Source organism: Neopsephotus bourkii, unplaced genomic scaffold (genome assembly GCF_033783945.1).
Source record: "Neopsephotus bourkii isolate Nb327-2 ecotype Australia unplaced genomic scaffold, CSIRO-AGI_Nbou_v1 NB_1825, whole genome shotgun sequence".
NCBI lineage: Eukaryota > Metazoa > Chordata > Aves > Psittaciformes > Psittacidae > Neopsephotus > Neopsephotus bourkii.
Window position 1 is genome coordinate 14,211,247 of NW_026902298.1, and position 19,820 is coordinate 14,231,066.

Sequence of the window (19,820 nt, forward strand, 5' to 3'; positions counted from 1 at the left end):
CTTTGGGTGTGATGATGAGGGATGGAGAACAGGCCTTTGGAGAATGATCAATTATGTTTGTTAAAACAGTTCTGAGATGGATACAGTGCCTTTTGGTCATGATTCAGGCAAGAAAGTACATGTCCAAGGGTGACAGAGTGGAAAAGAGCATGTGTGTGGCCCACATATAGTAATTTCTGTAAAAAAATTATCCCACTGGCTATATGATGTTACATTAGCCAGACTTTTCCACTTCTTTAAGTAGTGTCTCTGCTTCCAGAAATAATCCACAAACTTAATCTCTCCAAATGAACAGGTTATTAACTGAAGGAGACCTCAAAAGATCCTGAAAAAATCCCATATACTAATTAAAGACAGATCAAAGTGCAGTCTCTCCTATTCTCTCTGGAGGCAATATCATTTCTGAGGGGCTTCTTTCTGAGGGAAAGATAATTCCTCACGGCATTTCCTTGGTTTCATGTGCAGAAATGCACACTGTTTGCTAGCTGGCAAACAGCAAAGACGTGGGTGATGTATGAGGAGCAGCCCAGACTGCTGCTGACACTGAATTTAAGACAATATATTTCATGATCATATTCCTGGATTTTTTAAGCAACTGGTTTAATGCATGGGAAAGTATTTGCTTACAAGCTGCAATGGGAGAACTGGCACTTGCACAGGAGGCTGGATCTCCCTGACAGGGCACAGTGGGGCTGGGTCACAGTGAGGACTTTTGAACAGCTCCCAGGAAAGGTTCCACACTGTACAGATCTGTTGATGAAGAGCCCCTCTGCCTGGTCTGTGGAGGGTTGCTGCCTCCTTGCTGCTTGGCAGAACAGGAATTTCATTTTGGAATGGATTTTATCCATTTTCTGTCCTTTGGGCAAGGTGAACATGCAGAAGAGCTGGAGCCTGCCTTACACTTCTGAATTAGAAGTCTTGGGACCATTTTATATCTCCAGATGTGGAGGAAAAGCTCTGTTCTAACTCTGCTGTCAATTCAAGATTATTTTTCTTAACCTTGGCAACTACAGAACCGCTAGCTGCGTCTCCTTTATTAGTAATCAATACCAGGACACCTGGTTCTCCTTGAGAAAGCACTAGAACAGGTGTCTCCCAAAGGTCTCATACATGAGTTCATTGATACACTTCATTTTCTCTAGGGCTCCTACTAGCTGCACAGGAAGCAACAGTTCCCCGTTTCAGAGGTAATGTGAGGACAGGACCTGCTGCTGTTGTGTGGTGCTCAGAGGACGATAAGGCTGGAAGAGGCCTCTTACTCTAGCTCTGGAAAGGTTTCTTGCTGTGCCTAAGCCCTTTTGGAGACAGCTTTATTGTTTAGCATGAGCATGAGGAAAAATATTGCTTCCAAAAAAGTTCCTATCCCAGCCTGGCTTGCAGCTTGCCTGGGCTTTCCCTTGCTTTTCCCAGCAGAGAGGACCACCCACAGTTTGGTGTTGGTTCTTTCTTCCACATACCTGCAACTTCTATCTCCACCTCTTCTGCTTCATGAGGCACTGCTGGCACTCGAGGCTACCACAGAGCAGGGCAGCTCATCCTGGCCCAAAGCCTGCACCCAAACCTGCTGCTGTGCAGACCTTTTCTGACCAGTGCCTTTCTCTGTGGGACAGAGGGTATGTGTGCCTCAGTCCTGCAGCAGACATTATGCAGGGGAAGCAGATGCATGGAGCATGTGAGAGTACCTTGTTGTCAGCACTGTGTGTGCTGCCAGTGAGGATGATGGTCTGTTGACAGAAAGCTGTCACATCCCCAACTGTCAGCCACAAAGCTGTTCCAGTGGGAGTACAAGGCAATCCCCGGCTGGACCAGTTCAGGGCGCCCATCCCCATCTCTTTCTTGAGAAACAGCTATGTATTAGCTCTTAGCAAGCTCATATGAACTGCATAAAAATACAGGATGGCTTCTTCTGGCTCACGCTGACAAAGCTGCTGTAATGGGACTTGCATTGGGCAGGGCTGTATCAGCTACATCAGATGAACTGCACAGCAGGAGGTAACTGCACTAACTTGGGAGAAATGCGAAGGGATAGGGTCTGCTGCACATAGCCACAAGAGGGCACAAGAAGCAAAGCTGAGACGCTTCTTCCATAGGTCTCCCTGCGAGTATTTATGGCTAGTCTTTCTTAGAGCAGCTATCTGAATTTCTCTTGAGAGCTTTTATGTTTTGTATGCTTATTGGTGCTTTTTCTCTGTTCCCAGGCTGGCATCTACAGCTGAAGGGACATGTCAGTTCTTGGTGTCTGAAAGAGGACAGCCCCATGACAGGCAATCCTGGATCATGTTTCCCACATCCCCTGGCCCTGGGTGAGTTTTTCAGTCCCTCTCTGCTTTGTCTGGAAGGACACAACGTTAGCCAGGGAGCATGGCCAAAGAGAAAGAGTTGAAGTGCGAACTGCTTGCACCCTATGACAATAGCTGCATAGAGCATACTGACTTCTGGAAACATTAAGTCCTTGGTTTCATGGCTTGTTGTTAAACACCCACCAATGTGAAGGACAGAGAATTTGTCCTCTTGTTCTCGAAGAGCCACTGCCTGGCTCTGTGCTTGCTATTTATGGTCAGAGTCCCTGTGCAATCTCTCTTGCCCTTCCTGAAATGTCTAAACAAGCATCCTTGAATGCTCTCTGCTGCAATGGGACATTACCAGCTTGTTTTACATATGGGTTGTGCTCTTTATCATGGCAAGGAGCAAGCAGGATCATGGGAACAAATTGAAGAAAAACTCTTCAGAGGTGTGTTTAGCTCAAAATGTTCTTTGTAGGCTTTTCTTTCTCCTCTGCAATAGGGACAGCAAACAGACATGCATTGTGCTGGACCAGAGGCCCTGTCTGCTACCTAGGGTGGCATCAAATGCCAGGAACTGACCTGGAAGGAATTATGAGAAACTGTGCAAAATGGCCATCACACCCCAAGACAGGACCACCTCTCCCTAAATCAATTCTGACAGTATCTCTATTAATGGACCTTCTAGGAAGTGGTGGGAAAATACAGAAGAGAAAAAATGATGCCTGGAAAATAATAATGTGAGTCAATGCTTGGTGAGAGAGCTAAACTGAGAGGTGAAGAGATTCCTGCCTGGAAGCATCCATCTACTTTATCTGCCTGGCCATGGTGTTGCCTTGTGATAGTAACAGGGTCATGGCTTGCACAAGGACCACTGTGTCCTACAACACCCCTGCCACCTTACCCCAGTTTCACTCAGTTCTTGTTCCTGCTGCCTCAGAAAGGTTTACTGACAGTGAGATACATTGGGTGAGAAGTCAAGCTTAAGGGTAACACTTGAAAGTAATTTTGGGGGCAAAAAGAAAGTACATATTTGGTCAGTTCTACATGCCAGGTCTTGAACCAGCAGAGTTGTTTTGACAAGAAGTGTGGTTTTGTTTGACTGAAATAGTTATGAATTCAACTTCTAGGCTGATTGCATCTTTATAGCCTAAAATTGCTTCACAGCTGTAATTTATTCTCCCTTTCACATAGGAATAGCTCTGGCAAGGACTGGTCTTGCTGTAACAAACACCCAGAGGGTGAGCCGAGAACAATTACTGACAAAATAGGAACTTGAGGATATCATAAAAACCTGTCAAGCAACATGCTCAGCACCATCAAAGGAAGGTCCTTTGTGCACTAAACTTATGACTGCCTTGAGCAGGTCCTGTGGATGCTCATGTGAGTTTAGCATTTGGACAGGTTCATGGTCTTTGGAATACAAAGACCCCATCTCTTTTTGGGGCAGCCTTTGAGCCACCGACTACTGGAAGAGGAAGCATGGCAGAACTGCCTTGTTCTTACGCTGTTTGGAGGCATATGCTAGTAGGCATGGTCAGAGGCAGGATATTTGACTAGAATGACTTTTAGTATAACCATATACACCTATGGGACTTTTCATCTCAGTGACTGTGTTTACCACAACTGCTTTGCCAGCACTTCAGAGTAGGGTTTCATGCACTTCTGACACACAAAAGGTATCTGACACATATTTCAGGCCTTTAAAGGACAGGATCTTCAGCCAGTGATGGCCTGCATGCCAGGCAGTACATCTGAAACAGCATGCCCAGATTCAACATCCTTTTTTCTACCTGATGGAAAGTAAGGCTGCACTGCTTAGACAACACTCACACTTGAAAAGCAATCTTGGCACAGGACAGTAATTTTAAACAACCTTATAGCTCCTATGGAATATAAACACCACAGCAAGGTGCTGATGCAGTGAGGACTCCCCTATTCAAACCAGTCTCTGTTCTTATGAAATTATTATAGAATAAAATGACTATAACATTTGAATTAAAGACAAGGGTTTATTTGTTCTTTATAAATATAATCAGAAATATTTTTCAAAGCCACAGGGATAAAAGGTGAAATTGCCTTTATTCATCCTAGTATAAAAGAAGAAGAGGTAGAATTCATAGTTTCTAACATGTTAACCCTTTTCTAGCCCTGTTCATTGGATGCTTCTAGTGTGAGAACTGAGCTCAGGTCTTGTCCTTTAAAGTCTTTTAGATCATAATAGCTTAGCCAATATGATGGCTTAAATCAGGCACCTATTACGCTATATATCCTTCTTTCTTCTTCCAAAGGTACTATACAATGCCTCAGAAAAGCTTGTGCGTGCCAATTCCTGAAAGAGACATGACTGCAAGCAGCAAAACTGAAATAGACCCAGCAAGTGCTACCATGCCCCTCCTCTGCATTTTCATGGAAGCACCTTAAAAACTCCTTGTAAAACAAGTGCACTTCTCAGGCTTTCAGCACAACCTAGCTGCAAATTGAGGAGCAAATTTCTTACCGTTAATATTCAGGCTTTGTGTAACTAAATCTTGAGTTCTGAAAGGTCGTATCTCGGCCAAAGGTAGGAGAAATTTTATTTCCATGGGAATTTATTTAGCATAATTAACTAGTAACTCTCCAATGAAGAATTTAATTCTCATATGTTATGGCAATAGTTTTGCTCTAAGAAAAAGCATTTTTTTCAGTTTTTGTCTGCTCAGAATCTGTTTCTAATGACTCCATTTTCTGTGCATTCCCTCCAGTACGTGGTGATAGTAGTTCTTCTTCTGGAATAAATTGAGAAGGCCAGCATCTTCTTTGTTGGCTTGTTACATTGCCCTTACTCACCTTTCCAATTTGATGGATATCCTTGACAATTATTTTTTCAGTATCTTCTAGTACTGTTGTCAATAAATTAAATAGGAGCGCAATCCAAGCAAGACCAAAAAGGATCCAGATGGCCACCAGTGTTCGATAGTAGGAAAAGTAATTCCTGCCAGGCTGTTTACCTGCAGATAAGGAGGGAGAAAGAAGAAGAAAATTATCAAGTTAAAATTTCTCTGTTGGTGTAAAGCGGGCCAGCCTAGTGGATTCATCAGTGTATTTTATGTTGAATACTTTAAGGTGACTTTTTCATCATAGTGGATTCTCTCACTTCCCCAGCATTAGGTCAAGGCTGGGAAATCTCTTGCTGTTACAATAAACTCGTACATGCTAGCACAAACATGCTGGCCTGTAAAAAGATATACTGGGTTTCACATATTGATGTACAGAACTAGCAGCAGAGCAGGGCATTTTTTCCCCTTACAGCCTACCAATCCCAGTTCAACCTCTACACCTAAATGCAATGATGTAGGAAGTAGTGTAAAAATGTACTGTATTATCTGGAAAATATTCCCAAACTCACAAAGCACAAAAAGCAGTGCACAGTGGACCTCTATAACCACACAACTACTACTGCCAAAGTTATTGTAATTCTGTGTATTTCTATAAAGTGTGAATATAACTTCATAAATATTTGCTTTAAATTATAGTTACCCTTGATCATACAAGAGAGTAGCTGCAATTCCTAATTTACTTTTGAACAGTCTGAGGCACTTATTCCATTAAAAAAAATAGGTGACTGCTGAGAACTCACTGACACATGCCAAGAATACAATTTTCTGTGTTGGAAACCAGACCGAAGCTTACTTCATGCAGTCCAAATCTCTTACCATCAGCCTGTATCTTTTCTGCATGGGTCATTTTATTTCTGCAGTCAACAATACACCACCATACAGACAGAATTTGCTTCTACTGCACTTAGTCCCACACGATACTATCATGACACAGCTTATATGGCTGTGCAAGAAAACTTGGTGATACTGTGTATCGAGTGCTATAAGGCACTGTCAAGGGTGACTCCACATAGTCGGTAGCACAGCACGGTGCACGGACACGGAGATCACAAACCTGTGGATCATTTACCTCTGTGAAGCTTCCCAGAAGGAGCTTCACAACTGGCAAATCCTTTCAAGTCCTGCAGGACTCTGTAGTGCATAGATCAATGTGCAGGATTTTTGTATTTCATCAGGCAAGAGCTGTGTAAATGAGGCAGAAGTGGGCTGGTTTGACCTCATGGATAGATACCCAGCAGCTGCTTCTGCTGCTGGGGTTGAGTTGGCACAGGGGATGCCAGGCTTGCTACAGAGCATCTCCTTTTGTGTTCTTATCTGAAGTTCGTTATGTGGGGCTAGCAAACCAACTAGTAATGTCTTTGTAATGTTAACTCAAAACTGGATTTAGCAGGGCATAAATTCGTTTACAGCCCAAAGAGGATTTCACCCTAGAGGTATCACCTATATGTATTACAGTTAAATCCAGACTCTGTTACCTTCCTACCCAAAACAGGCTTCGTCTCATGCTTGAAATACAACAGCTACAAATCGGTTTTGAATTATTAAAATGTGAATAAACTCAAACCTGTTCTGTTCCACTTGTCCAGAACAAATCCATCTGTCATCTGTAATTAATTCTAAACAAAGAATACTCAGAGCAGTCATTGATTCTGCTTGCTTCATTGTGAGGTGTGAGGCATTAAACTTACCATTTTATCACCTTTGTTTAAGGCAAATTGAGATATATATTGCAGGGAAAAATATTTCAGCTCCAGTTAAGTCATCCTAATGAAGATGAAATCACAGTGCCAGAAGGCCTATCTAATTGTTATTTTTTAACTGTATTTGTAAAATAGTATGTCTGCAGAGCACATAGTCACAGCAGCCTGTGACCTGCTGTCATTATTGTAAAACACACTGGTAATTTGGACAAAGGAAGAGAATGCACCAGTTTAATGTTCACTTTTTCTCCCACATAGCACCAATCTTTCTCCATCTTCCTGTGTTCCACATCACTGTGTTTGAGGTGCTCAGCATCACACAGGCCAAGGTTATCAACCCTATAGATGTTCAGGAAAGAAATGCCTATCCCTATTGTCCTCCACTGCAGTGACAAAGATTGTCCCCGTCTGGAGAAAACAGTAAGCAGAGGTCACTGTTGTGTGATACAGATTCTTTGCTGTTGCTCCAGTTCTGTTTCATGTTTGTGGCAATGCTGCTTAACCATCGTTGGACACAAGGAACCTTTCTCTGGATTATGTGAAAAGAGAAATTTCAAGGGACACGTTTCCTATGCTTTGTAGCATGAGGGAGCAATTACCTAGCTGAGATGACTTGGGGAAATGTTGCCTCATCAACTCGTTGCTGTTGCATGAATTAACCATCTACAAGATCAGTCTACAAGATCATTACAATCACTAAACTCATGTGAACAAGCAAGATGTCAATTGGATTGTCAAAGCACTACTCAGCCTCTTTAGCACATTAAGAGAACTTAAAGTCAGCAGGAAACATTATATGATTATAAAAACATTATATGATTATAAAAAGGACATGAAACTGTTGGAACAAGTCCAGAGGAAGGCCATGAGGATGATCAGGGGACTGGAGCACCTCCTGTATGAATATAGGCTGAGAAAGTTTGGGCTGTTCAGCCTGGAGAACAGAAGGCTGTGTGGAGACCTCATAGCAGCCTTCCAGTTTCTGAAGGGGTCCTATAAGGATGCTGGGGAGGGCCTCTTCATTAGGGACTGTAGTGATAGGACAAGGGGTAATGGGTTAAAACTTAAACAGGGGAAGTTTAGATTGGCTGTAAGGAAGGAGTTCTTTACTCTAAGGGTGGTGAGGCACTGGAATGCCCAGGGGAGCTGTGACTGCTCCATCCCTGGTGGTGTTCAAGGCCAGGTTGGACAGAGCCTTGGATGATATGGTTTAGTGTGAGATGTCCCTGCCCATGGCAGGAGGTTGGAACTAGATGATCTTAAGTTCCTTTCCAAGCCTAACTATTCTACGATTCTACAATTCTATGATGCATAGGAGAGTAAAGAAGGCCACTTTCACAGTGGTATCTATGTTTAAGACTCACTTCTGATAGAGTGAGTAGATTTCCCCACTTTGCAATGACTGGGATTTCTACCTGTTGTGTAAAATCATGTCTTCTGAAAGATGACCACTTATTTCTTTAGTACATTTTGAGACATAAGTCTTAGTTAAGGCTTATGCAAAGATACATGCCTTATTTTATATGACTATCTCAAACTGTTCCCTTTTAGTATATGCAAATTCCTATGCTCCTTGAATTCTCCCCCTACACTTCCCCTTCCCTCCCCAAAATGCTTGTCTTCTTTGCATCCCAAAGCACCACATTTATTATATTTAGACAATTTTGTATTTTTGTCAGCACATGGAATCCCAGAGAAATGAGTAATACCCCCAGAACTGTACAAGACAAAGACTAGGCAAAGACTCACACAGATGTGCCTCTACAGTACACTGGTGGACTATGCAGTCAACCCATGGTAATTACAGTCATGACCCTGGTGCTTTACTATGTCTCCTCTCTGAAATCAACCTTACCTACTACATAATCTCCAAAGCCAATGGTGCTGAGGGTGATAAATGCAAAGTAAATTCCTTCGCTGTAGGACCAGCCCTCTGTTTTCTGGAAGAAGAATGATGGCAAGCACAGAAAAACTAGGATCCCCGTTGCCAGGAAAAACAGAAGGGTCAGAAATTTTATCTTCTTCTGAAAAAGAAACCAGTTCAATTATAAGCATGATCTGACACATTAGTAGGTCCTATATAATGATGGCTACTCAAAATGGGTGGATATCTAGGAATACCTACTAGGACCACAGGAACTGAAGGGTTTGTATTGAGTACTCTTCCTCTGAAAGTACCCTAGGCTTGCTTTGAAGAAGGGAGACCCTATGCACTATGGGTGTTACATGTCCACAGTAGCACTGGGAGATGTAGTCTTTTATTTGATTGTATCAATCTCCAACCACTGTGAGTATAGGAGGAATTCCTTTCAATGAATTTTACAGGAGTCAGACTATTTCCACTTTTCACCAGACAACTTTGCTTTTATTTTTTAGGTATTTGGGTATATTTATACTGTTTCTTACAATACTATCTTGAAGAGTCTTGACTGTTGACCTAATTTCTCATTGCGTCAGTGACACAACTTTGTTCCTACCCAGTGGATACCTTACTACAAGACAACCTTTAATAAATGAGCTCTTGATGAAGAAGTGCCTGGAAAGTGACTTTTGAACCATCCTACTTCCCAGCAGTCATGAAGAAGCCTTGACTGGAGAAAAAGACTTGTTATGCATTAAGATTTATCAGCTAGAAACACATATACAGAATTTTCTAAGTCTAGATTGTCTGGAAATTAATGGCAGCTGTTGGGTAATTTTTCATGCCTTTGTGCCTTGTGCATGTGCTTGAGTCTACATCTCATCAGGCCTTATGTCCTATTTAAGTTCGCCAGACACAGGGAGAAATTTAGCAGTTTGAACAGGGCTGTCTGCAGCATTCATACCTTGTATTGAAAGAGAATTACAGTAGGAGACACAGAAAAGCTATTCTCACTTCCTTGGTAGTGATGAGAGAAGGGGACGAGCTGCAGATAACTTGGGGCATAATGGAGCAAGATACATCCTGTTTCTGGCTATTTACAGGTGCCTCCTCACCTTTCAGCAAGTGGGCTCAAATGAATAACTTCAGCCTGTTGTTTCCTTTATGTCAAAGCTAAGGGTGGGGAGGGACTAAAGGACCACATAATGAATAAGGAGGGGTGACACACCAGGCATTGAGTCAATATTATTGACTAATTATAGTATTGAAACCCCTATAGTTCACTGCTTTTTACACCTTTTTACTGCTCACCTGCTTTATGCTGTCTCAAGGTGAGATGATTAATCATCTCTCTCTTTGCTGGTTATAAAGGGAGACATGTACTTCCCAAGAGAGTTAGCTTCTGAGGTAAGTGTCTAGAGAAGTAAGATACGGTGTCCACTCTCTCCATTGATTAATTAAGGGGGCTGGATGTCTGCCCTTTAGATGGATAGATAAAATGCATCCCTTTCTAAGAATATCACGTCTGTGGTTGCCTTGTCTGTTTAGCTCTGCAAGCAAGGAATGTCTCTTTCCCTCTCCTAATGCAATGCCTAACACAGCATGAGAACAAATATAATAGGGGATAATGCCAGCATACACCTTGAAAATTAAACTAGAAATGAGCATATAACTGCCCAACTAATTAAAGCCAATTACCTTTCTCATTCCTTTCTCATACAGGAATTTCCCCAGCTTTTTACACAGCAGTGAGAGCATCTTACCGACACGATGTAGAAAAACAATATTCAGAGGGATTCCAAACAGAGCAAAAAAAACACAGAAGATCTGGCCTCCAGCAGTTTTAGGACGTAGTGTGCCATAGCCTATGAAAAAAACAGGGTCAGAGGAGATATTCCAGAGAACTGGAGCAGCCGCAGTCACATTCACACCTACCCCAACCTGGCCTGCTTTGACCCTAAAAGATGTAGCTAGCTCATCTTAGTCAACATGCATACTATTTTCCAGAAAAAGGCAGCGAGAAAGTGATTCACCATGCATGTTTTGGGGGATGCAGAGAGCACTGTGTGCTCCCAACACAATCTTAGTGGGAGTGAAAAACAGAATCTAAAAGCAGTTATAGGAAACATGCACTGTCCTGTGACAAACACATGGAAAGACAAAACCCAGAAGTCTGGGGTCCTGGAAGACATCAAGGCTGAAGTCACAGACTGTTTGCCGTGTCAGAATCACACACAGCCATCACTAGCTTCTTGTCAATCTGCCTGTCTGCTAGTGACATTGGCTAAATCCCAGCAAGCTGAAATGTTCGGATACTAGCTCCAGTCCTGGAGCAGTGTAGTGTGTATTAGAATAGATGGTGCTAATTAGTCTAGACCTTACTGGTGGCTGATTTATTCATGCCAGAGAGATATTTGTCATAAAGTCCTACTAAAAGAGGATTTATCCACATAAAGAGTAGAACAACAGCTGCAGAACTCCAGACATCTCCTTTAATGGAATGGAGACTATTCTTAGACCCCATGAGGTATATCCCTGAGTACAAAAGTCCTGTACTTTCTGTATGTCCTTACTCTATCAGTGATCCTGAGAAAAGGCACTTTCCCAAGCACAGTTCATCTCAAGGCATCCACTACTTGGAAAATGTGATGTTTTATTTGGGGGAAGAGACAAATAAAACAACTAACTGGTTTACTGGATAGTAGGCCCCAAATGCTTGAGGTGTCTTGTGCTCTCTGTTGCAGAAATATTCCATTTTCATGGCAAAACCTGGTGAAGATGAGTGGAAGTACCTGACATACTTCCACAGCAGACTTAACGTGGCAAAGGTGCAGAGAAACAGACTGTCCTGGGACGGTCTGTTCACCTGTGCTAGTGTTGGCAGATAATTTTCTTCATAGTAGCTAGTATAGGGCTATGGTTTGAATTTGTGCTGAAAACAGTGTTGGTAATTCAGGGCTTGTTTTGTTATTGCTGAACAGTGCTAAGCAGACTCAAGTCCTTTTCTGCTCCTAACCCCACCCCATCAGTGAGCAGGCAAATTGGGGTGCACAGCTAAGGCAGTGGAAGTGCACAAGAAGTTGGGAGGGTACACAGTCGGGATGGCTGATCCCAGCCAACCAAAGGGATATACCACAGGACATCATGCTTAGCATATAAAGCTGGTGGAGGAAGAAGAAAAGGAGGGATATTCAGAGTTATGGCATTTTGTTTTCCCAAGTAACTGTTACATGTGATGGAACCCTGCTTTCCTGGAGATGGCTGAACACCTGCCTTCTGATGGGAAGTAGTGAATCAATTCCTCAGTTTGCTCTGCTGGTGCATATAGCTTCTGCTTTACCTATTAAACTGTCTTCATCTCAACCCATGAGTTTTCTCACTTATACTCCTTTGATTCTCTCCCCCACCCGACCGGGGTAGAGTGAGAGGTGCTTAGCTGTTGGTTGGGGTTAAACCATGACACTAGAGAAACACATTTTATGGAAAGTGATTGATTTGTTTGGCAGAGAAATGTTGTAATGAAAAAATACAGTAATACAGGTGGTGACAATGAATGGATTGGCTAGTAGCAGAATGCTGACAAACTAGGGAAGCTTTATTGAAACGTGAATATTGTAACCATGGAACATTTGTCATTGATTTGATGGCTCAGAAGCCTTTCTCTTTTCTACAGCAGAAGGTCTCCCGCATGGGTTCGTGCAACGTCTGCACACCCACCATGACACTGAGACAGCACTGGGGCCCTTGTGACATGTCACACTCACATCTCAGTGCAGCAGCCATGCCCACAGTGTAGTGTGAATGAGGCCTCAGCTTTACTCTGAAGAAACATAGCTTTGACTTTCACTGCATTTGAGTGTGAAGCAGGAGCTAATGGCATGGATTTTATGCTTAAATTTGGCAGGTCTGAACTCTGTGGGATTCGTATTTGAGAGAAAGGGACAGGTAGGCAGGACCTGAAAAGGTTAGAAGAGATTGAAGAAGCGGTGTAAAAGCCTCAGCGTTTGTTTTGCCGCCTTCCCACATTTTCCATCCTGGCATATTACTAGGTCAATATGTGCACAAACAGCTCAGGATAGATTATTGAGACAGTGTCCATGCCCAAGGAAAGTTCACTTTTTTCTCATAATTCTTTTATTCCTTACAGCACTCTTGGATTTAAAGCCTATTTTACCCTATAACAAAGTGAAGTTTGCCTCCCACCCACAACCGGTAGCAGACTGAGCATTTTAACAGATGGCTCAAAAAGAAACAAGTGTGCAATAATACGAAAAGCCAAAATAAGTGTACAAAGAGTTGTATATGAGGTCTCAGGACCAGAGGTCTCAGGACCAAGTCTGTTGCTGTCTACCATCCATGACAATGAAGGGCTGAAGTTTTTATTCTTTAAAATATCAATTCAGGTCCTGATAACCAGGCATTACACACATATACATGTAAAGCATCAGACTTACCTATTGTAGAGACAACCGTGCCTGCAAAGAAGAAGGAGTTACTGAAATCCCAGTTGCTGTCTTCAATCTGTGATTCATTTCCAACAGGGTATACTCCATTCTGAATAGCTTCAGTCAGGTTCTGGGAGTGAAAGCAAACATTTGATATCAACACAGCTGCTTTTCTGAAGTGCTTGCTGAAAGAATAGATTTAGCCAGCTACTGCTCCTTTCCTGTAAATACCACTCACCAGTACTCAGTGATACTCTTGACACTATCACACCTTCACCTCCAGTATTTTTGAATGTCATTCTTTTGCCCTGTTTATGCTGACTGCTCTAGTGGTTGTTAGGAGAACTTGCTTACTTTAGCATGATCAAGGACCTCTGCTCTTTTAGGCTAAGTACTTTAATAAAAATGATCCTACGTACGACTAGGATGTTGCAGAGTAAGACAGACCACTGACTTATGTGATGGCGTGGCTTGTTGATGGTTTTGAATTTGCCCTTAAGATGACAGAGGTGGATACAAGATCTAGTCACCCACTTTTATGCAGGCACACTGAGCAGTGACACCGATCCCTCCCAAGGGCATCAGTGGGTTATAGCAGTGTACATGTGACACACAAGAGAATTTCATTTTAATTTTGTATTCTGATTAGTATCACAGATTTAATTTCAGAGAAAGTCAATTGATTAACAAAGCATTACTCTTGGTGTCATCACAACCACAATTTAGCCTGACATATGCACTATTCTCACAACTGCGTGCATGAACACACACATATTTACAGTGTGGTCTTTGAGATGAGGTTAGATGAATTAAAAAGCCAAGCACTATGCAGAAGTCCCTGCCTTTAGCAAGCAGAGAACATTGGATTGGACATCTGAAAGGCAGGCTGGTTTGTACAGAAACAGCAAGAGAAAATCCAGAGCTGAACCCTGCCAGAGGCATGACAAAAGCTGGAATAAATTGCACCAGAAAAAATCTTTCTTCCCTCTTCCATGATCACTATCTTTAGTGCTGGTGTCCCAGAAAATGAAAGCTAACAGGAATTATTCCACAGCCCTTGCACAAAGACTTCACTGTCGTCAAAAGTTTCTCCTTTTTTTAGCCCACTACCCACAAAGAAAAAAAAAATCCAAAGTGAAGAGGGTGCAGGCATATATGAACTTGGGCTGGATCACTAGTTGTGTTATTAGACATACCAGCTCTTCCCCTCCTTTCCTTATCCTGTGAACTAGCTATTAATTTCCTATGCAGAAATGCTTACCGTAAGGCTAGTTGCACTCCCCGTTTCCTTCTTCATTGCAGCAGCTAGAACTAGAATATACCAACAATTTGGAGACAATTGCACTCAGCCTCCTGTGCCATGACCAGAAACACCTTTCCCTTGGCCAGGCTATCTGTTTTACTTCTGCAGCATCTTCAAAAAGTAAACCCTCACTATGTCACCCTCCTTGTATTGATTTGGGCTTCTTTATTTTTTCCCAACAGATTACTTCTGACCTTGCCATATGGTTTCCTTGGGCTATCTCTGACACTGTTATACATGGCAACCATGCCATTCATTTCAGACAGCTTCATTTTTCCTGCCATGCCATTCATTGTAGATGATTCAGCCACACCAAAAACTGAATCAAGAGGAGTCAAGACCCCAAAGAATGGGGACACTGTGGGATGGGGACTGTTAATAGCTAACACATAAGGTTTTGTCAAACTGCACAAGCTGTATTTACCACCAGAGTGACCTGCCTGCTCAGACTGGAGAGCGAGCTTGGGGTTTGGTAAAAGAATCCCAATGACTACATCAGTAGGAAAGCAGAGAAAGTTATCTGGACAGCAAGGCTGAAGAGGAAGCATGTGATGGGGAGACAGGAGGGAGAAAGGGCTTCCACAGGGATGCCACGCACCTTCATAAACTGTTCCACCTCCGCCACTGTGAGGTGAGTGAAGTTCTGCAGAAAAGCCTCCTTCATCTGGGCAGCTGCCATTTTCTCCTGCTTCTCAGCAGTTCTCTCCAGTGCCTGGAACACAGCAGCACCCACAAGCAGATAGATAAAGTAGCCAGCCACCAGCAAACCTGTCTGCAGCTTGCCACTGCACATGGCCTTCGGTGGGGTGCAGCAAAGAACAAAGAGTGACAGACAGATGGTGATGCCTCCCCCAGGCAGGAAGAGCCTTCCCAGCTCCGGTTTCCACTGGGATTCTGCACTGACAGCAACAGTGAGCTGTCAAACACATTCATGGGGAAGTTGGGAAAAAAAAACAACACAAAAACCCCAAACAAACAACAAAAACCAAAAGCAAACCACAAAAAAAACCACAACCCTCTCAAAAAAACTTTTCCACTCTCTGGGCTGCATGCTGTTTAGGAATTTCCTCTTGTCTGTGAAACTCTGTCTTGCTGAGTTCTCAGGAAAAGTGGGTCAGGATGTGAGGAGCTGGCGAGTGGCCATCTCCTCCTCAAGAGGCTCTGGGGACAGGTGAGGATAGCCTGTAAATGGTCCACAGAGAGCTTGCTAGGAAAAACGTTATTTCCCCTCCTCTACAGCCTGCTGACTCCAAGAACTGGTCTCCAGAGCAAGCCCAAATGACCTCAGAAACCCATTGTAGGGAGGTGGGTGTTTGTCCCTACTCCCAAGTAACAAGCCCTAGAGAAAGAGGCAATAGCCTCAAGCTGTGATAGGGGAGGTTTAGATTTGCTATTAGAAAAAAATGTCTTCACTCAAAAGGCTGTCAAGCACTGAGTTTGGAATAAATAGCAGACAGATCTGAGTTTGGCTGCATCAGGAACATTCTTAACACTCAGATTAACTTGCTTGATCTTAGATTTTTTAAGCATTTTAATTTGTTTTGTGCACAATTTCTGTGTTATTTCAGCAGATGCCCTACTTTAGTTATGAGAAAACACTGAAGCAAATCATAGAACAGTTAGGGTTGGAAAGGACCTTAAGATCATCAAGTTCCAACCTCCCTGCCATGGGCAGGGACACCTCACACTAAACCATGTCACCCAAGGCTATGTTCAACCTGGCCTTGAACACCCCCAGGGACAGAGCATTCACAACTTCCCTGGACAACCTATTCCAGTGCCTCACCACCCTTACAGTAAAGAACTTCCTCCTTGTAGCCAATCTAAACTTCCCCTGTTTAAGTCTGAACCTATTACCCCTTGTCCTATCACTACAGTCCCTAATGAATAGTTCATCCCCAGCATCCCTGTAGCCCCCCTTCAGATACTGGAAGGCTGCTATGAGGTCTCCATGCAGCCCTCTCTTCTCCAGGCTGAACAGCCCCAATTTTCTCAGCCTATCTTCATACGGGAGGTGCTTCAGCCCCTGATCACCCCTGTGGCCCTACTCTGGACTTGTTCCAACAGTTTGTCATGGTTTAAACTCAGCCAGACAGCTTGTGCACTCACTCCCAATGACTGGTGCTGGGCTGGAAGCAGTCAAGGCCTGTGTCCGCCCCCCCCCCCCCCCCCCGGGGGCTCCCTCCCTTCCCCGCTCCCGAAGGGATGGGGAGGAGAATCAAAAGAGTGTAACTCCCACGGGCTGAGATAAGAACAGTCCAGCAACCAATGTACAACACAAATCACTACCGCTACCACCAACGACAACGATGATAAGAGAAAATAACAAGGGAAAAGAATATGACAGCACCCGCTGAAAAACGAGTCCGACCCAGCAGACCCTGTGTCCTTCCGGGTAACTCCCAGTTACATCCTGGGCATGACGTGCTGTGGTATGGAATACTTCTTTGGTCAGTTTGGGTCAGGTGTCCTGTCTCTGCTTCCTCCCAGCTTCCCCTCCTCCCTGGCAGAGCATGAGGCTCACAAAGGCCTTGGCCAAATCAAAACATCATTTTTATCAGCTCTGTTCCCAGGCTGAAAGTCAAAACACAGCTCTGCACCAGCTACCAAGAAAGAGAAAAATGACTGCTACCGCTGATCCCAGGACACAGTTGCATGTCCTTTTTATGTTGAGGACACCAGAACTACATATAAAACTCCAAGTGAGGTCTCACAAGAGGAGAGTAGAGGGGCAGGATCACATGCTTTGACCTCCTAGTCATGCTCCTTTGGATGCAGCCCAGGTTACGGTTTGCTTTCTGGGCTGTGAGGGAACAGTGAAGCCGATTCATGTTAAGTTTCTCATTGACCAACACCCCCAAGTCCCTCTCTGCAAGGCTGCTCTGAATCTCTTCTCTGCCCAGCCTCTAGCTATGCCTGGGATTGCTCTGACCCAGGTGTAGGACCTTGCACTTGGCTTGGTTAAATGTCATAAGGCTGGCATCAGCCCACCTCACAAGCGTGTCAAGGTCCCTCTGGATGGCATTACTTCCCTCCAGCGTATCAACCGAACCACACAGCTTGGTGTCATCGGCAAACTTGCTGAGGGCGCACTCAATCCCACTGTCCATGTCACCTACAAGATGCTGAACAAGACCGGTCCCAACACCCGATCACTGAGGGGCACCACTCGTTACTGGTCTCCAGATGGACACTGAGCCACTGACCACAACCCTTTGTGTGCAGCCATCCAGCCAGTTCTTTATCCACCGAGTGGTCCACCTATCAAATTGATGTCTGTCCAATTTAGAGACATACTCTGAAGAAGCAATATGCCACCTCTTCTGCTCTTCGAGCCTTTTCATTTCTACTGAGTTTAAAAACACAAGAAAAGACAGAAACTCTGGGATTAGCTTTGCAGAACTGGTGTAAACAAGAAGTGGCATATGGCAGCAGTCTGTCTAGTGCAGGTTGTCCTTTCACACATACATCTGTTTGGCCTCAGAAGCAAACAGGAAAACTGTGAAGGAAGGTTAAGTAGCTTTGCAAACCCTTAAAAGTTTGAAGATTTTCTTCAGAGTTACTGGAAAAGGGTTTGTAGAAACCGGATATTTCATGTTTCCTTTCATTTTTTTGAAACTGCAGGGTGTTGGTGTGTTTCTTCCTCATATTTAAACTATTTCTGTACAAATAATGTCACCTATGGCTTCACTCTTGCATGTGTCTAGAGTCTTAGCCCTATGAGACAAGTGAAATCCCTTTACATGTACAAATGGAGCATTTCCTCATCTGCACAACACACATGAAGATAATACAGGTAGAATCCTCAGTATATTTGAGGGGAAAATGGATGGGGGAAAAAAACACAAAAAACTTGTGAGATTTTTGATATTGTCTTCAGTTGAAATGGTTTGAGCAGGGTGGGTAAGGGGCCAGGAAACTTCATCTTTCTCATGCTACCTACTCTAAAGTTTAGATATACTAAGCTGGGTTTCCTTCTAGCCCCATTTCCAAGATAGCAGGTTTTCTATACGTGCATACATCTACAGAAGCCCTTGACTGCAAGATCCTTTGTTTTCCTCTAGCTCTCAAACAGGGAATACACATCACCTTTTTCCAGTTTGTTTCTTCATACCTGCCTGCAAATCTTTAATAATGACTACAGATTTTTTTACATGAGAGGAGTATCCAATCACACAGCACTTGGATTGACTCTTGAAGAGGGAAAGAGGAAGAGCAAGCAAAGTGTCTGTTCAGTACTGGATTGTTAGCAAATAGGGTTCTCTGGGGAAGAAAGGAAGGGATAATCCATATTCCCTCAGTGAAGTGTTCCATTTGAAGCCATCCCTCATAAAGTTAAGGATAACCAGTTAGCCGTGACTGTGCTTCTCTCCTTATTTTGCCTAGATTAAAAGCTGAAAACATGATTTTGGTGGAGGCTGCTGGAGCTATCACTTGTTCTAGCAACTGAGAGTTACTGAGCGTAAGGGAATCTGGGCTGAGCACTATCATTGCTTCTTTTCCAACCCAGATGTATATCCATTGTGCTAGACTGACACCATTCACCCCAGTCATGAAAACTAAGTGTTTCTTAAGTGCTGGAGGTACAATATCTTCATCTGATGCTGAAGCTAGCATCCCACACCTGCTTTATAATCACAGTTATAACCTGTCTACATAGCTGGGAAGGCAAATAGGGACCTGGGGATCTGATGCGCCAGCCACCGTAATTGCTGTGCACTGGGAGATCATGAATACAGCCTGCATGGATGCAAGTTAATACAAGCCTCCTAGATGCTACTTAATCAAAACATCACCACTGGGGGCAGCTCTTCTCTCATCCTCCCCAAGACCTTGGGCCAGCTGGACTAACAGATCTATTCAATGCTGCTTGTTCCTCAAGAAGGAGCTGAAGAAGTGGATGTAAAGGCTCATAACTGTAGTTTTTAGTTGTGGAAACGAACAGAGACAGCTATCAAGCAATAACACTTTTCCAAAACTCATAAATTGACAAGAGGACTTCTGCTGGCCCAGTTCAAGCTTCCCTTGGGAGTGTCCCACTGCCATCTAAAATGTAGCTTGCAGGTACAGCAACAACCGTATCTATTAAGGTTCAGAAAGCTGTGGGTGGGTTGGGGTGTAGTTTCCTGACAAGGACTTTCAGCAGAACTTAAGTTACCATTGCACTTCAGACACTTAGTGCTAGGGTGCAGTAAGGGCAGCAGCTCCCTCCAGGGAGAGCGACAGGCACTAGCAGCTGTGGTCTGGGCTGGAAGGAGATCGTGAGCCATGGACTTGTGGAGGGAAGCCCTGGGGGTGCTGATCAGGGGTCTGGCAATCATGGAGCCAGTGTGTCTAGTAAGGCAGTTAA

At 43.6% G+C, this 19,820-nt stretch overlaps 1 protein-coding gene across 1 annotated transcript; it reads right to left on the reverse strand.

Moving 5' to 3' along the window:
• Positions 1 to 4,833: 4,833 nt before the first annotated feature.
• LOC133206980 (potassium channel subfamily K member 16-like) lies at positions 4,834 to 15,418 on the reverse strand. The gene is made up of 5 exons (XM_061343410.1): positions 15,069 to 15,418; positions 13,177 to 13,297; positions 10,421 to 10,587; positions 8,717 to 8,885; positions 4,834 to 5,272 (listed from the first exon to the last, which is right to left on the reverse strand). The coding sequence occupies exons 1-5, from the start codon at positions 15,261 to 15,263 to the stop codon at positions 4,947 to 4,949; spliced, it is 978 nt and encodes a 325-aa protein (XP_061199394.1). The 5' UTR covers positions 15,264 to 15,418; the 3' UTR covers positions 4,834 to 4,946.
• Between the last annotated feature and the right edge of the window lie 4,402 nt (positions 15,419 to 19,820).